General features: G+C 40.8%; 1 protein-coding gene and 1 long non-coding RNA gene across 3 annotated transcripts in view; one reads left to right on the forward strand and one right to left on the reverse strand.

Annotated features, from left to right (window-relative positions):
- Positions 1 to 18,441, reverse strand: part of CERS3 (ceramide synthase 3) — a 178,048-nt gene that overhangs the window by 120,169 nt on the left and 39,438 nt on the right. The window contains exon 2 of the mRNA XM_055417690.2: positions 12,903 to 13,076. Within this exon, the coding sequence (XP_055273665.1) occupies positions 12,903 to 13,075 (173 nt within the window). The 5' untranslated portion in view covers position 13,076. The remainder of the gene's footprint in view (positions 1 to 12,902; positions 13,077 to 18,441) is intronic.
- LOC129550218 (uncharacterized) overlaps positions 1 to 18,441 on the forward strand; it is a 101,317-nt gene that overhangs the window by 55,606 nt on the left and 27,270 nt on the right. The window lies entirely within an intron of this gene.

The following is an 18,441-nucleotide window of genomic DNA, read 5'->3' on the forward strand; positions in this document are numbered from 1 at the left end:
CCCTGTGTATGAGCTATACTGTCTTTTTTTTTTTTGCATGTCATAATCTTTGCTTAAAAGTAGACATGCTTACTAATATAATGCAGCAACTCTGGAAATCAGAATATCCCCCTCTTCAGAGTTTGTTGTTCGTGCTTTTTGTTGTTGTCCATTTGTTGTTTAGTTTTTTAATCCTATCTGTAAAGTCTATATTCTTTATGTGTAAGCACCAAAGTCTTTATTAGGTTAGCTTAGTGGTCTACTAATGATTAGACAGAGAGGTCCTTAAATGCCTAGAACCAATAAATCTTCCAGTGTTTGCTAAGGGGCTTGTGTACACTTCAGGGCACACCTTCAACACTCAACCAGGCAGTGGACAACTTTGCCTCCGCCTTCATTTCCTGTCTGCACAAAGCCTTAAGGTCATCCAGAGGTAAGAGCTTTGGACTCACCTCTAGATCATATTTTTCTTGATCATGTGGGTGGCCCTGGCCATGCCCAAAGCTCTACAAATTCAAGTGGCCTTCTAACTTCCAAGAGTATGTCAGAACTTTTCAAAATCTCCTATGGACATATTTCCCAGCTTATCTTTAAAAAAGTAAAGTTTTTGTTTATTTTTTGACCCACTAGTTATCCACTACCCTCAGTTCAGTTCAGTCACTCAGTTGTGTCTAACTCTTTGCCTCCCCATGGACTGCAGCACACCAGGCTTCCCTGGCCATCACCACGTCCCGGAGCTTCCTCAAACTCATGCCTATAAACAGTGATGTCATTCAACAATCTCAGCTTCTGTTGTCCCCTTCTTTTCCTGCCTTCAATCCTTCCCAGCATCACGGTCTTTTCCAATGAGTCAGCTTCCCATCAGGTGGCCAAAGTACTGGAGCTTCAGCTTCAGCACCAGTACTTTAAATGAATACTCAGGACTGATTTCCTTTAGGATAGACTGGATCTCCTTATAGTCCAAGGGACTCTGAAGAGTCTTCTCCAACACCACAGTTCAAAAGCATCAATTCTTTGGTGCTCTGCTTTCTTTATAGTCCAACTCTCACATCCATACATTACTACTGAAAAAACCATAGCTTTGACTAGACAGACATTTCTTGGCAAAGTAATGTCTCTGCTGTCTAGGTTGGTCATAGCTTGGAGCCCAAGAAAATAAAATCTGTCACTGTTTCCACTGTTTCCCCATCTATTTGCCATGAAATGATGGGACCAGATGCCATGATCTTAGTTTTCTGAATGTTGAGCTTTAAGCCAACTTTCTCATTCTCCTCTTTTACTTTCATCAAGAGGCTCTTTAGTTCTTCTTCACTTTCTGCCACAAGGGTGGTGTCACCTACATATCTGAGGTTATTGATATTTCTCCCGGCAATCTTAATTACAGCTTGGGCTTCATACAGCCCGACATTTCACATGATGTACTCTGCATAGAAGTTAAATAAGCAGGGTGACAATTTACAGCCTTGTTGTACACCTTTCCTAATCAGGAACCAATCTGTTGTTCCATGTCTCGTTCTAACTGTTGCTTGTTGACCTACACACAGATTTCTCAGGAGGCAGGTAAGGTGGTCTGGTATTCCCATCTCTTCAAAACTTTTCCACAGTTTGTTGTGATCCACACAGTCAAAGACTTTGGTGTAATCAATCAAGCAGAAGCAGATGTTTTTCTGGAACTCTCTTGGTTTTTGATGATCCAATGGATATTGGCAATTTGATCTCTGGTTCCTCTGCCTTTTCTAAATGCAACTTGAACATCTGGAAGTTCATGGTTCATGTACTGTTGAAGGCTGGCTTGGGGAATTTTGAGCATTACTTTCTAGCATGTGAGATGAGTACAACTGTGTGGTAGTTTGAACATTCTTTGACATTGCCTTTCTTTGAGATTGGAATGAAAATTGACCTTTTCCAGTCCTGTGGCCACTGTTGAGTTTTCCAAATTTGCTGACATATTGAGTGCAGCACTTTCACAGCATCATCTTTCAGGATTTGAAGTAGCTCAGCTGGAATTCCATCATCTCCACTAGCTTTGTTCACAGTGTTGCTTCCTAAGGCCCACTTGACTTCGCATTTCAGGATGTCCGGCTCTAGGTGACTGATCACACCATCGTGGCTATCTGGGTCATGAAGATATTTTTTGTATAGTTCTGTGTATTCTTGCCACCTCTTCTTAATATCTTCTGCTTCTGTTAGGTCCATACTATTTCTGTCCTTTATTGTGCCCATCTTTGCATAAAATGTTCCCTTGGTATGTCTAGTTTTCTTGAAGAGATCTCTAGTTTTTTCCATTCAATTGTTTTAATCTATTTGTTTGCATTGATCTCTGAGGAAGTCTTTCCTCTCTCTCCTTGCTATTCTTTGGAACTCTGCATTCAAATGGATATATCTTTCCTTTTCAACTACCCTCAGGCAGTTCCAAAGTTAATCAGTTGTCTCTAATTGTTTCAGACAAGTACCCCTTCTTTCCCCAAGGGAAAAGGGAAATAAAGACAGTTTATGAGTAGTGCCCTTTCAAGAAACCACCAGACAGGTCAGAGAATGACAATTCTCTGGGAATGATGGTTGAAGGAGCTCCAACTCTGTTCTGCTTCCTTCAGTGGTTACCAGGCTGCTGATTTCCATTAAAATTGTGGGCTGTTGGTTTTTCAAGGCTATCAGAGAGGAGGAAAGGTAAGGATAGAAGTAGGGAAAGTTAAAATGCCACAAAGCTTGCTGCTCTTTCCTACAGTCAGCTATTTTTCTTCAATAACACTCTCTGGATTGCTGTAAGCCTCTGGTTAATTCTGAATTCTGAAAAGTTAATTTGACAATTTTTGCTAGTTTCCTGATTTTATGAAGGAGAAAATGTTTAGAGGTCCTTACTCTGACATTTTTGTTAACTTCCGTTGCATAGTGGTTTTAATTTACATTTTGGTAATGACTAATGATATTGAACATCTTTTATGTGTTCACTTGCTTTTAGTATCTCCTTTGATAAGATTGCTGCTCCAACTTTTGCCCATTTAAAAAAAACCAAGTCTTTTTGTTTGTTTTTGAGTTATGAGCTTTTACACATTCTGACTTTAAGTCCCTCATCAAATATATACAAAATGTCTTGTATAGATTTTCTCCTAACCTGATTTACCACTTCATTTTATTGACATCTTTTAAAAATAACGATTAATGCATTTTTACATATCACATAATTCATCATATCAAGTATACTATTCAGTGGGTTTCTTTTTTTAGTAAATTTAACAAGTTGTACAATTATTACCATGAATCAGCTTTAGAACATTTTCATAATTCCAATATAATACCTCATATATATTTACTTTAATCCCTGCTCCCTATTAATCCTGTCACAGGCAATCACTACTCTACTTTCTGTCTTTATAACTGCCTTTTCTGGACATTTAATGTAATGGAATCATATAATTTGTGGTTGCTTGTGCCTGGCTTCTTTCATTGAGTAATGTTTTTGAGATCCATCAATGTATCTGGATGCATGTGGAGTTCATTTTTATCGGCAAATAATCTATTGTATAGATTTATATTTGCATTAACAATGCCTTCTGAAGAACACTTTAGCTATTTACCAGGAGAAATAAAAGCATATATCTACACAAATTCTTCTACTCAAATGTTCACAGAAGCTTTATTCATAATAGGCCAAAGCTGTAAACAATCCAAATTTCCATATTAGTTAAAGGATAATAAATTGCAGTATAGCAATACACTGAAAGACTACTCAGCAATGACAAAGAATCACTGATACATATAATGACATGAAAAAAAAAACCTCAAAAGCATTATGCTAAGTGAAAGAAATCAGATACAAAAGACCATAATCTATATGATTCCATCTATAGGAAATCCTAGAAAAACGAAAATTACTGACAGCATTTTAGTGATTGTAAGGAGGCTATAGGTAGGAAGAGAACTACACAGAGTACCAGGATGTCTTCAGCCAACTGGAATCTTCAGACTATGCCAAGCCCTTTGACTATGTGGGTCACAATAAACTGTGGAAAATTCTGAAAGAGATGGCAATACCAGACCACCTGACCTGCCTCTTGAGAAACCTGTATGAAGGTCAGGAAGCAACAGTTAGAACTGGACATGGAATAACAGACTGGTTCCAAATAGGAAAAGGAATACGTCAAGGCTGTATATTGTCACCCTGCTTATTTAACTTATATGCAGAGTACCTGATGAGAAACACTGGGCTGGAAGAAGTACAAGCTGGAATCAAGATTGCCGGGAGAAATATCAAGAACCTCAGATATGCAGATGACACCACCCTTATGGCAGAAAGTGAAGAGGAACTCAAAAGCCTCTTGATGAACGTGAAAGAGGAGAGTGAGAAGGTTGGCTTGAAGCTCTACCTTCAGAAAACAAAGATCATGGCATCTGGTCCCATCACTTCATGGGAAATAGATGGGGAAACAGTGGAAACAGTGTCAGACTTTATTTTGGGGGGCTCCAAAATCACTGTGGATGCTGATTGCAGCCATGAAATTAAAAGATGTGTACTCCTTGGAAGGAAAGTTATGACCAACCTAGATAGTATATTAAAAAGCAGAGACATTACTTTGCCAACAAAGGTCCGTCTAGTCAAGGCTATGGTTTTTCCCGTGGTCATGTATGGATGTTAGAGTTGGACTGTGAAGAAAGGTGATCGCCGAAGAATTGATGCTTTTGAACTGGTGCTGGAGAAGACTCTTGAGAGTCCCTTGGACTGCAAGGAGATCCAGCCAGTCCATTGTAAAGGAGATCAATCCTGGGTGTTCATTGGAAGGACTGATGCTAAAGCTGAAACTCCAATACTTTGGCCACCTGATGCAAAGAGCTGACTCACTGGAAAAGACTCTGATGCTGGGAGGGATTGGGGGCAGGAGGAGAAGGGGACGACAGAGAATGAGATGGCTGGATGGCATCACTGACTCGATGGAGGTGAGTTTGAGTGAACTCCAGGAGTTGGTGATGGACAGGGAGGCCTGGCGTGCTGTGATTCATGGGGTCCCAAAGAGCTGGACACGACGGAGCGACTGAACTGAACATCATAGTTGTGGTGATAGTTACATGCATTTGTCAAGATGCATCAAATTTTGGATGAACTTTCTTATATGTAAATCATACCTCAGTGAAGCTGATTAAAAATTACATGTCCCTATTTTTCCCTTAGTTCTAACAAAGGCTCCATTGTCTGATAAGTTAGGCTATTCTAGTACTCAGAAGTTTCTGTATGTAATTAAATGCTGGAAATTTAGTTATGAATAATCACTTAGCCCTTAAATTCATTTTTATAACCATGTAATTGAATAAAAATTTTCCTAGGGATTTCCCTGGCAGTCCAATGGTTAAGACTCCGAGTTCCCAATGCAGGGGGCATAGGTTTGATCCCTGATCAGGGAACTAAGATCCCACATGCTGCATGGTATGGCCAAAAATAAAAAAAATAAATTTTACTAAAATTCTCTGATAAAATGTATTAGTTAGCCTTAGTGTTAGCTGCGCAGTTGTGTCCAACATTTTGCAACCCCAAAAAGCAAAATGGCTGTCTGAGGAGGCCTTACAATTAGCTGTGAAAAGAAGAGAAGCAAAAAGCAAAGGAGAAAAGGAAAGATATAAGCAACTGAATGCAGAGTTCCAAAGAATAGCAAGGAGAGATAAGAAAGCCTTCCTCAGTGATCAATGCAAAGAAAAAGAGGAAAACAACAGAATAGGAAAAACAAGAGATCTCTTCAAGAAAATTAGAGATATCAAGGGAACATTTCATGCAAAGATGGGCTCGATAAAGGACAGAAATGGTATGGACCTAACAGAAGCAGAAAATATTAAGAAGAGGTGGCAAGAATACACAGAAGGACTGTACAAAAAAGATCTTCATGACCAAGATAATCACGATGGTGTGATCACTGACCTAGAGCCAGACATCTTAGAAAGTGAAGTCAAGTGGGCCTTAGAAAGCATCACTACGAACAAAGCTAATGGAGGTGATGGAATTCCAATTGAGCATTTCAAATCCTGAAAGATGATGCTGTGAAAGTGTTGCACTCAATATGCCAGCAAATTTGGAAAACTCAGCAGTGGCCACAGGACTGGAAAAGGTCAGTCTTCATTCCAATCCCAAAGAAAGGCAATGCCAAAGAATGCTCAAACTACCACACAGTGGCACTCATCTCACATGCTAGTAAAGTCATGCTCAAAATTCTCCAAGCCAGCCTTCAGCAGTATGTGAACCGTGAACTTCCAGATGTTCAAGCTGGTTTTAGAAAAGGCAGAGGAACCAGAGATCTAATTGCCAACATCCGCTGGATGATGGAGAAAGCAAGAGAGTTCCAGAAAAACATATATTTCTGCTTCATTGACTCTGCCAAAGCCTTTGACTGTGTGGGTCACAATAAACTGTAGAAAATTCTGAAAGAGATGGCAATACCAGACCACCTGACCTACCTCTTGAGAAACCTGTATGCAGGTGAGGAAGCAACAGTTAGAACTGGACATGGAACAACAGACTGGTTCCAAATAGGAAAAGGAGTACGTCAAGGTTGTATATTGTCACCCTGCTTATTTAACTTGTATGCAGAGTATATTATGAGGAACGCTGGGCTGGAAGAAGCACAAGCTGGAATCAAGATTACCAGGAGAAATATCAAGAACCTCAGATATGCAGATGACACCACCCTTATGGCAGAAAGTGAAGAGGAACTCAAAAGCCTCTTGATGAACGTGAAAGAGGAGAGTGAAAAGGTTGGCTTGAAGCTCAACATTTAGAAAACAAAGATCATGGCATCTGGTTCAATCACTTCATGTGAAACAGATGGTGAAACAATGGAAACAGTGTCAGACTTTATTTTTGGGGGCTCCAAAATCCCTGCGGATGCTGATTGCAGCCATGAAATTAAAAGACGCTTACTCCTTGGAAGGAAAGTTATGACCAACCGAGAGAGTATATTAAAACGCAGAGACATTACTTTGCCAACAAAGGTCCGTCTAGTTAAGGCTATGGTTTTTCCCGTGGTCATGTATGGATGTGAGAGTTGGACTGTGAAGAAAGCTGACCGCCAAAGAATTGATGCTTTTGAACTGTGGTGCTGGAGAAGACTCTTGAGAGTCCTTGGACTGCAAGGAGATCCAACCAGTCCATTCTAAAGGAGATCAATCCTGGGTGTTCATTGGGGACTGATGCTAAAGCTGAAACTCCAATACTTTGGCCACCTCATGCGAAGAGTTGACTCACTGGAAAAGACTCTGATGCTGGGAGGGATTGGGGGCAGGAGGAGTAGGGGACGACAGAGAATGAGATGGCTGGATGGCATCACCGACTTGATGGACATGAGTTTAAGTGAACTCCGGGAGTTGGTGATGGACAGGGAGGCCTGGCGTGCTGTGATTCATGGGGTCGCAAAGAATCAGACACGACTGAGCGACTGAACTGAACTGAACTGAACTAAGACTGTAGTTGTCCAGGCTTCTTTGTCCATGGGATTCTCTAGGCAAGCATACTGGAGTGGGTTGCCATTCTCTTCCCTAGGGGATCTTCCCGACTCAGGACCCAACCTGGGTCTCTCACATTGCAGGCTGATTATTTACCATCTGAGCCACCAAGGAAGCCAGGATAAAATGTGTATAAGTCAATCTAACTTTCAGATGGCCTAAGTTCTCCTGGAAATGGCCTATACATTTCAAAGCCAAATAAAGTATAATATTTCCCTCTAGAGGGTCATATGAAAGATAAGCATACACAATGGATAAAAATACATATCTATAACATACTTGCTGATATGAGGAAAACATCTACAGTCAAAGCATTAAAGAAGAAAGAGAAATAATAGTCCTGTTTGTTAATATGTCCAGGCTTCAAGAACAGAAATAACATTTTCAGTAAAACAGAGGAAGTATAATAAGTACAGTTTGCTACTTTAGCATTATATTTCTTTCAAAAGAATCTAGACAATCAATTCACCTTTTACTTGTGTATTCACTTATACTTACATAAGTATACGTAAATATGAATAGGTACTTAATTAAAAACTTATTTTAAAAAAGGAGAGAATAAAGAAGCACAATAAATATTTGATAAACTGAACTTAAAAAAGGAAGGAAATGACGGGTCTTAGCTCTATAAGGCGGAGAAGGTGATGGCACCCCACTCCAGTACTCTTGCCTGGAAAATCCCTTGGGCAGAGGAGCCTGGTAGGCTGCAGTCCATGGGGTCACGAAGAGTCAGACACGACTGAAGTGACTTAGCAGCAGCAGCAGCAGCAGCAGCTCTATAAGGACCTTAGACATGAACTTGCCTGAACTTTCATTTTATTGATATGAAATAGAAGGGAAAAATCTAACAGAAAAGAGAATGTGAGCTTCTACTCCCATATAAAATGGTTCAAAGTTAGGTTAATTACCAGGGCATGAGTCACAGGTTTGCGACTATAGAAGAACTGAGCCCTCAATGGCCTTGTTCAGACACCTCTTCACTTAGCACTACAACAGTTACCTTTGAGCCAAAAGCCGAGCAATCCCAGAGCACTACCCCACACATACTTTTTTTTTCAATATCCTTTTATGGAATAAAAAAGAAGGCAAGCCTAGGCATTTATTAAGCATGTGAAGTTTAAATACTTCTCTTAGACAGAAACAATAGCCTACTGCCATTAAGATTGACTCCCAGTTCCTAAGAATTGAAAGGCTCTATGATCAGAGTTTAATCAGAGGGTTTTATATGAAAGAACAAAGATCTGCAGCAATGCAAGTCTCAGATAACATTTAAGTCCAATGTATATATTTTGAGACTTTCAACTGAGGATAGTAACAATCCTTTTTCAATTCCTGTAAACTGCTACACCTACCCTTCTTTCAGTTCAGTTCAGTCACTCAGTCGTGTCCAACTCTTTGTGACCCCGTGAATCACAGCACACCAGGCCTCCCCATCCATCACCAACTCCCGGAGTTCACTCAAACTCATGTCCATCAAGTCGGTGATGCCATCCAGACATCTCATTCTCTGTTGTCCCCATCTCCTCCCACCCTAAATCCCTCCCAGCATCAGACTCTTTTCCAATGAGTCAACTCTTCGCATGAGGTGGCCAAAGTATTAGAGTTTCAGCTTTAGCATCAGTCCTTCCAATGAATACCCAGGATTGATCTCCTTTAGAATGGACTGGTTGGATCTCCTTGCACCCTTAATGTCCTCATGTTGTTCAGTGGAAATGGCAGAGGCCAGAAATCTATTCATTGTATCATTAAAAGTAAAAGAAAAGGGGTTCCCTGGTGGCTCAGTGGTAAAGAATCTGCCTACCACTGCAGGAGACATGGGTTCAATCCCTGATCCTGGAAGAGTCCATATGTCGCAGAACAACTAAGACCATCTACCATGACTATTGAACCTGTGCTCTGGAGCCCACAAGTCACAACTTCTGAGCCCATGTGTGCTGCAGCTAGTGAAGCCTGAGTTCCCTAGAGTCCAAGAAAAGCCACCACAATGAGAAGCCTGCGCACTGCAACTAGAGAGTAGCCCCTGCTTGCCACAACTAGAGCAAAGCCCTCAAAGCAATGGAGACCCAGCACAGACAAAATAAACAAAATTATAAAAATAAAAGAAAAAAAGCTTACCTTCTGATTTTACCACCTTTACCCTTGCCTTGGACTCTTCCAGGGCCGTAATTTACTCTGAGATAATGTGCTTTTTCCACAAGCACTTAAATTTGAGTAGCTTCAGTTCAGTTCAGTTCAGCCGCTCAGTCATGTCCGTCTCTTTGCGACCCCATGAATCACAGCACTCCAGGCCTCCCTGTCCATCACCAACTCCCGGTGTTCACTCAAACCCACCTCCATCGAGTCGGTGTTGCCATCCAGCCATCTCATTCTCTGTCGTCCCTGTCTCCTCCCGCCCCCAATCCCTCCCAGCATCAGAGTCTTTTCCAGTCAGTCAACTCATCGCATGAGGTGGCCAAAGTATTAGAGCTTCAGCATCAGTCTTTCCAGTGAACACCCAGGATTGATCTCCTTTAGAATGGACTGGTTGGATCTCCTTGCAGTCCAGCTTAGATCTCCTCTAAATCATACTTAAGACACAAAGAAGAATGTATAGAAGAATCTGGATGTACTAGTTAGTAATTGCTATTATAGACCCCTCCCCCCAAAAAATCAAAACATAAGGCACAAATTAAAACTTGTAAGGAAACGAAATTATAAATACAAAGCAAATGTCAGTAACTTTCAAATGATCTACATGTTTGTTCTTCATCTGTCGGTCTCTGTACTCCTTTCTGGGAAGGGCCCTTTCTCATTTTGAACGGCTGCTAGCTAGGATAAAAATGAGCCAGACAAATCAAAACTCCAAGTCTCTTCCTAGAATGAGGAAGTGTAACACAAACATAATGCAGGACAAAAGAAAGAAGGTTTCCTGTGATATCACAGGATATGCTCAAACATGGTATCAAGTTTACATGAAGTTTTGTTAGGAAAGTTCACATTTGTTATCATCCCCTTAAGCCTTATCTTCTATATTCCCAAAGGATATTAATTTACTCTCTTTTGCCATCAGGAGTATTTCACTGTGAAAGCCCTAGAAGTTCTGGTTCAGGGGAAAATAAAAACTCAGCAACCCTGAATCTGGTGTTACAGCATGTGGGCTCAAGTTTCAGGTCTACTCTTTACCTACTAACCAAGTGACCTTGGCCAGCTCACTTAGCTCTCATTTTCTTGACTGAGATCATACCACTTATGATTTTATATATCTCTTAAACTATAAAATTCTATTCAAATGCAAGGTGTAAGTAATATCTTATGATCTAAGCAGCTTAATCTAATGCAAATTACATAGAAGCCCTGACAAAATATAAATTTCTACTTCAAAAAAGCATGATCTTGCTCTCATGTTAAATTTTCCTTCCTTCTTTTGCATTAAAAGAGATATGAAAAGATATGGAAAAAAGAGATATGAGCTTAGTGGAGCAACACAGTTTTCTATAGTGTCATGAGATGGAAAAAACAAAGGGTGAGTTATTGGGAGTTAAAGTTATAAGGAGGTAGGAAAGACTATACTTAACCCCTTGAGAAAAAGTAAGAATGGCCCTAAGGATTAAAAGATTTGATTCCTTCCTGAAAACTATTGGAGAGGCCAAGACCAGGACAAAGCAAATTGGTCTTCCTAAGCTATGCTGCTTTGGCAAGCAAAACACTTTTCTAGTTCACCGTCTGATCAAATATTGAAAATGGAGCTGTCCACCCCAAAGTAGGAAATCTGCAAGTGTACAACCTGGATGTCAAGTTCAAAGCTCATCAGACACTACTCAAGAAAAGCAAGTATTTCAGGACAGCAGAGTAATTTGCTAATTTACAAGTGCAGCAGCACAATTCTAATTTAGGCATTCTTTGACAAATCCAAACATGTGAGTAAAAGCGGAGTTAACTCTCAAAAAGGAAAACACTGTCAAACATTCTCAGCTAGAGTTTAGTGGTATCAAGCAGCTTTCTTTTCCTCCCTCTATCAACAGCACATTGCTGGCCAAAATAAAGTTATTTGTACAGTTTCTTGGACAATCCATGAAACAGTTGGTCAAACCCTTGACATGAGAACCCTGCAAATGGTTATAAACATATGATCTGCACCACAGTTAGTCTTGGACAAAATGATCTTTATCAGATTTTGTCTTGAAAGAAAGTGAAAGTGCAAGTCACTCAGTTGAATCTGACTCTTTGCAACCCCATGGACTATGCAGTCCATGAAATTCTTCAGGCCAGAATACTGGAGTGGGTAGCCTTTCCCTTCTCCAGGGGATCTTCCCAACCCAGGGATCGAACCTAGGTCTACCACAATGCAGATGGATTTTTTACCAGCTGAGTCAGAAGGGAAGCCCAAGAATACTGGAGTGGGTAGCCTATCCCTCTCCAGAGAATTTTCCTGACCCAGGAATCGAACTGGGGTCTCCTGCATTGCAGGCAGAATCTTTACCAACTGAGCTATTGGGGATTTTGTCTTAAGTTTATCCAACTCTTGACATTTGAATATTCCTTTTGCTCCAAAAAAATTAATGTGCTAATAACAGTTTTTTGAAATAGAGACAACTACCAGAATTACTGGACTTCCATGGTGGCTCAGACAGTAAAGCGTCTGTCTACAATGCGGGAGACCCAGGTTCAATCCCTGGGTCGGGAAGATCCCTGGAGAAGGAAATGGCAACCCACTCCAGTACTACTGCCTGGAAAATCCCATGGACAGAGGAGCCTGGTAGGCTACAGTCCATGGGGTCGCAAAGAATCGAACACGACTGAGCAACTTCACTTCACTTCACCAGAATTACAGATGAACATTTATCTTCTGTTACCATGACACTATACAGTTTTAATAAAAAGGTTGGAAGTAATATCTATTTAAAGTAAATTAAGAAAAAGAAAAAGTTCACTTTTTCTGAGAAGGCAAATTGATATTTTTTTCTTTGATTTCCTTATCCTTTGGAATGAAGGCTTGCTATTAAAATTTTCAATAAACCTTTAAACTACACTATAAAACAATATTGTTTGGTCTTTAATGAGCCATTTATGCTATTTTATAGGCATTCTAAAATGATAATGCATCTGCCACTCTAATACTGTAGACAAAGGACATGGGCATGCATGTCTATTGTCAGACAACATGGTATGTGGAAGATGAGCTAAGTTCTTGTACCATCATTGACACTAATAAGCTCTGTGACCCTTAACCTTTCTCAATCTCAATTTTCTTCACTGTGAAACTAATGTACTTGTGAAGACAGAATTTCTGATTTTCATTTGTTCAGTTTCTAGACAATATTTACTGTGCATCTGATTTCATGAGTGCCCATTAGTGGTGACCTCTGAGCAACAGATTAAGATTCTTTAAGGATCTTACCAAAATTCTTTATTCTAGAGGTGGGGCAAAGGGGAATGGAGAGGAAAGACACACAAACATTACTTACTTTTGAAAAAAATGTCTGATAATTATCAAGACAAAAGCATATGGAATGGTCATATATAAATGAGAGGGCTTCACAAAGATGAGTCCATCGTGATCTTCAAGATCTGACCATTTTATTGTGGGAGGAAGCCAGAATCTTTCCAACCAAAACCATTCTTTAAATGTCTGAAACATTCTAAAAAGAGGAAAAAATAATATATTAGACTTATAAAACAAATATTTAAAACTGAGACAACACTGATACCTTTACTCAAAATACTTAAACTAGAGAGTTCTGAACAGAGGGTGAGAACGAAGTACTATTATTTAACGGACGCCATGGCTCTTCATTGTATTAAACAGGTATCATTCTGCAGAAACTCTAAGAACAGTTTTGGTCATGGCATGGCAAACTGAAGTATAACACACCACTGTTCATATTTTTGGCACAACAAACATTAATATTATGAGAATGTATCTTCTTCTTATATATTTCTATCATATGAAAATTCATTAACAATAATCCCTACAACTTCAATATGCCAAAGGCCAACCTCATAAAATCTCCAAGTAGGTATCCTAAGAAATTCTCTAGGAGATAAAGGACAAGTATATTTAACTTTGTATTACAATGAAGAATTCAAATTACTCCATGTCAACAAATATTTACAGAGATCCCATTATTTGTCAAGCCCTGTGCTAGGCACTGAGGATGCAAAGACTAAAAATCCAGTGTTCTTCCCCTAAGGACCTTATATTCTGTGGGCAAGGCAGGCCTGAAAGACTGACACACTTTTTTTAGGTACAATAAAACAGGTTTGTAGTGAGTGCTGTGGGCTTCCCTGGTGGCTCGGATGGTAAAGAATCCTCCTGCAATGCGGGAGACCTGGGTTCAATCCCTGGGTTGGGAAGATCCCCTGGAGGAGGGCATGGCAACCCACTCCAGTATTCTTGCCTGGAGAATCCCCATGGACAGAGAAGCCTGGTGGGTTACAGTCCACAGGGTCTCAAAGAGTTGAACACGACTGAGTGACTAAGCACACGCACACAGTGGGTGCTGTGGAACACGACGATCAGCACTAAGCCCAGCCAGGACATGTAAGGGAAAGGTCACTGGGACAGGTGACCCTTGCGACGTCTCCAACAGTGAAGTGAAGTGAAGTGAAGTTGCTCAGTCATGTCTGACTCTTTGCAAACCCGTGGACTGCAGCCTACCAGGATCCTCCATCCATGGGATTCTCCAGGCAAGAATACTGGAGTGGGTTACTATTTCCTTTTCCAGGGGATCTTCCTGACCCAGGGATCGAACCTGGGTCTCCCACATTGCAGGCAGACACTTTACCCTCTGAGCCACCAGGGAAGCCCTGAACAATAAATGGAAATAAACCAGAGAAAGGGAGGAAAATGGGAAAGAGGAAATAGAAGTTCTAAGGAAAGAAAGTACACTGATCGAGTAACTAGAAACATAGAATATATAGATGCTCCAATCTCATCATTTGTGCTATGACAGTTTTAATCTTGACATTTTGCTCTTGAGGATGTTTTGACCTTATCATTCAATAGTTAATCACAGAAAGAAGTAACAATGTCCTCAGATTCATATAGGGTAGTCAAAATAATGCTATCAAAATCTCTTGACTGATAAATAACCCAGTGCCCGTGGAACACCACCAGCAGTGTGGTTCAGCCACAATGTAAGAATTCAAGGTGTGGGATGCTTGGTCATACACAGGTGCCCAGAGCCTCAGCTTGTTGTCCTGTCATAATTACTAACAGTGCCCCTTCCTTTCAGGAGTGTCCCAGTTTGGGTAATTAACCATATGGTGACTGTCATCAAAAGCCTGGTAAGACAGTTCAGACTTGGTCACAGAGGGTCTGCAATCCATGCTAAGGAGCTTGGGCTTTAGCTAATGGAATCAATGAAGAGGATTATGCAGAAGAATAAAATGATCAGCTATTTTAGAAAGGCTGCTTGGGCATCGAGGTTCTCTGTGAGCCCACGTGGTGTCTTTGTGCTGACTAGAGGATGGCGTCCCCTCTGGGCAGACTCAGCCCTTCTACCCAGCACATGAGAGCTTGGTTTCAGCCCCCCGAGCCCCCCTCCTCCCACCCCTGGCCAGGCACACACATGGCTGCTCTCTGGCAGTGTTGCTGCTGCTGCTGCTGCTGCTAAGTCACTTCAGTCGTGTCCGACTCTGTGTGACCCCATAGATGGAAGCCCACCAGGCTCCCCCGTCCCTGGGATTCTCCAGGCAAGAACACTGGAGTGGGTTGCCATTTCCTTCTCCAATGTGTGAAAGTGAAAAGTGAAAGTGAAATCGCTCAGTCGTGTCCGACCCTTAGCGACCCCACGGACTGCAGCCTACCAGGCTCCTCCATCCATGGGATTTTCTAGGCAATAGTACGATGCACATTTCAGACACTGGAAGACTGGAGAGCAATTACGAGTTTGGGGTAGTAGATAGTTAGAAATGGGAAGGTGCAAAGAGCAGTGGCATCAGGGAGCTGAACATGCTGATAACAATGCTGTTCACAAGATTACACATGAGATCCAAAGTGGGCAGAGAATAAAGAGAGGCCAAGAAAGAAGTGAGAATGAGGGAAAAAACAAAAAATTCAATCAGCTGGAGGTCAAAGAACAAGTCTGGTGGGAAGGAGACTAAGCACCTGAAAGAGCGTGAAGACTGTCAGAGGTGAGGTTAGAGTGAAGTACTGACGTTACAGATGCCTGATTTCAGATGAAGAGGAATTTCAGAGTGTGGACTCCAATACCCTTCAGAAAAATCCATACCAAAACCAAACAACTAACCCTGGTAAGATACTCCCTATTTTATTTCATTTCTCATCCAGTGCTCAGAGACACGCACATTCAAAGTAGCAGGAACCCAGTCATACCCACACCTGTGAGGCTTGTGTGGAGAGAGAGAAGGGCTGCTTTCCTTTTCATGTATTAATTATTTTACTATAACTTCTACCCTGGAGGAGGATAAGCACCATTAATACAGTTACAAAACTGTGCAAGTATGGTGGAATAAAGATCATCAAGGAAGATTTACTGACTACTTTCCATCAGTTTTAGGGGCTACAGAAAGGAAAGGGATGATCCTGGACTTTAGGGAGCTTAGAACTGAGTGAGAACTGACCTGGATCGGGCTCAGGAAGAGACAGTGCGAACTGATGAAAGAGTTGTTAGGAGGAAAGAATGAACACACTGCCATAAGTGAACTGAGGATTCAGGGAACTGAACTCACTGGTTGCCTGGGCCATCTGACATACCTGACCAAAGACGGAATCAAGAGAGGGAATCTGTCATGAAGTGCACAGTCAGATTCAGCTCAGAACAAGAGCAGGCACAAGTCTTTGAGTCAGACTACAACTAAAGTTCAAACTTCCTACAGATCTTAGAAATGAGCCCAGGCAACAGAAGTCTCTCTCATCAAAGACAAACCTTGTTCCAGGCCTGTGTCCTTCATTGCATCAGAATGAGCTACTCTTGCAAAGGCAAACTTATTTCTTCCTAAAAGTTTGCCTCAGCATGTTCAATACATTATTGGCTCCAAATTTAATAAACTATGACTCAGGAAACAAATAGCAGTGGCAGTGAGTTTGTTTTGATATTATTATAATAATCTTTATACAAAATAGTTTGCTCACTCCTAAAATGCATCTCCATGCAGTACAGATTATTTTGTCCAGTGTGCTGCTGCTGCTGCTGCTAAGTCGCTTCAGTCGTGTCCGACTCTGTGCGACCCCATAGACAGCAGCCCACCAGGCTCCCCCGTCCCTGGGATTCTCCAGGCAAGAACACTGGAGTGGGCTGCCATTTCCTTCTCCAGTTGTCCAGTGTGAAACATAACTAAAAAATAGCTTTCAATGCTTATATAGGAGTTGCCATCCTAAATAATATGCAAGCAATAAAATGAGATTTGTTGAAAGCCTAGTAACTTTAATACCCAACAACCAAAAAAAAAAAAAAACATATAAAGGGGGAGAGAAAGAACTCAGAGTTGCAAGTGATCCTCTGGAAAATGTAGCTTAAACTGAGAAAAAACTACATTATTTATTATTTCTTCATGTACTGCCATCAAATATCAATTACTGATGCTTCAAAAGAGTTAAGAATCTCTTCTTCACAGAATACACAAAAATTAACTCAAAATGGAAGCACAGACCTAAACATAAGGGATAAAATAATAACACTCTTAGAAGGTTGTGTACAAGTAAATCTTCATGACCTTGGGTTAAGCAAAGCTTTCTTGTTTATGACAATTAACCACAAAAATAAAAAACAGATAAATTTGGCCTCATTGAAATTTTGGTTTTCAAGCAAACTTTTTGTTTCTCAATAGATACCATCAAGAAAGTTAAAAGAAAATCCGTAGAGTGGGAGGAAATATTTGAAAATCATAGATCTGATAAGGGACATGTATTTAGAATATGGCAGAAGGTGAAGAGGAACTAAAGAGCCTCTTGATGAGGGTGAAAGAAGACAGTGAAAAAGCTGGTTTGAAACTGAACATGAAAAAAACTAAGATCATGGCATCCAGTTCCATCACTTCATGGCAAATAGATGGGGAAAAAGTGGAAGCAGTGACAGATTTTATTTTCTTGGGCTCCAAAATCACTGCAGATGGTGACTGCAGCCATGAAATTAAAAGACGCTTGCTTCTTGGAAGAAAAGCTATGACAAATCTACACAGTGTACTAAAAATCAGAGACATTACTTTGCCAACAAAGGTCCAAAGTCAAAGCTATGGTTTTTCCAATAGTCATACATGGATGTGAGAACTGGACCATAAAGAAGGCTGAGTACCAAAGAACTGATGCTTTTGAACTGTGGTGCTGCAGAAGACTCTTGAAGGTCCTTGGACAGCAAGATCAAACCAGTTAATCCTCAAGGAAATCAGTCCTGAATATCCACTGGAAGGACTGATGCTAAAGCTGAAGCTCCAATACTTTGGCCATCTGATGCGAAGAGCTGACTCATTAGAAAAGACCCTGATGCTGGGAAAGACTGAGGGCAAAAGGAGAAGGGGGAGAGAGACAAAAAGATAGTTGGATGGTATCATGACTCAACTGACGTGAGTTTGAGCAAACTCCAGGAGACAGTATAGGACAGGGATGCCTGATGTATCACAGTCCATGGGATTGCAGAGAATCCGACATGACTTAAGAGAATGAACAGCAACAATAATGCTACAACATGGATGGCTCTTGAAAACATGCTCAATAAAAGGAGCCAGGCACAAAAGGCATGTATTATAAGATTCTATTCATGTGAAATGTTCAGAACAGGCAAATGTATGGAAACAGACAGAAGGTTAGTAGTTTCCTAGGGTGTACAAATGGGTGTGGGGGAATGGGGAGTGCCTGCTAACGGGCACAGAGTTTCTTTGAGGTGATGAAACTGTTCACAAGTTGGCTGTGGTGCTGATTGCGTAACTCTGTGAATACACTAAAAAACATTAAATTTCACACTTTAAATGAATGAGTTGTATGGTATGTGAGCTACATCTAAAGAAAAATAAATGTTAAAAACTCCCCTTCTAAGCTTCATCCCC

This window comes from Moschus berezovskii, chromosome 21 (genome assembly GCF_049115385.1).
Source record: "Moschus berezovskii isolate FMDL1 chromosome 21, NW_MosBer_1.0, whole genome shotgun sequence".
Taxonomy (NCBI): domain Eukaryota; kingdom Metazoa; phylum Chordata; class Mammalia; order Artiodactyla; family Moschidae; genus Moschus; species Moschus berezovskii.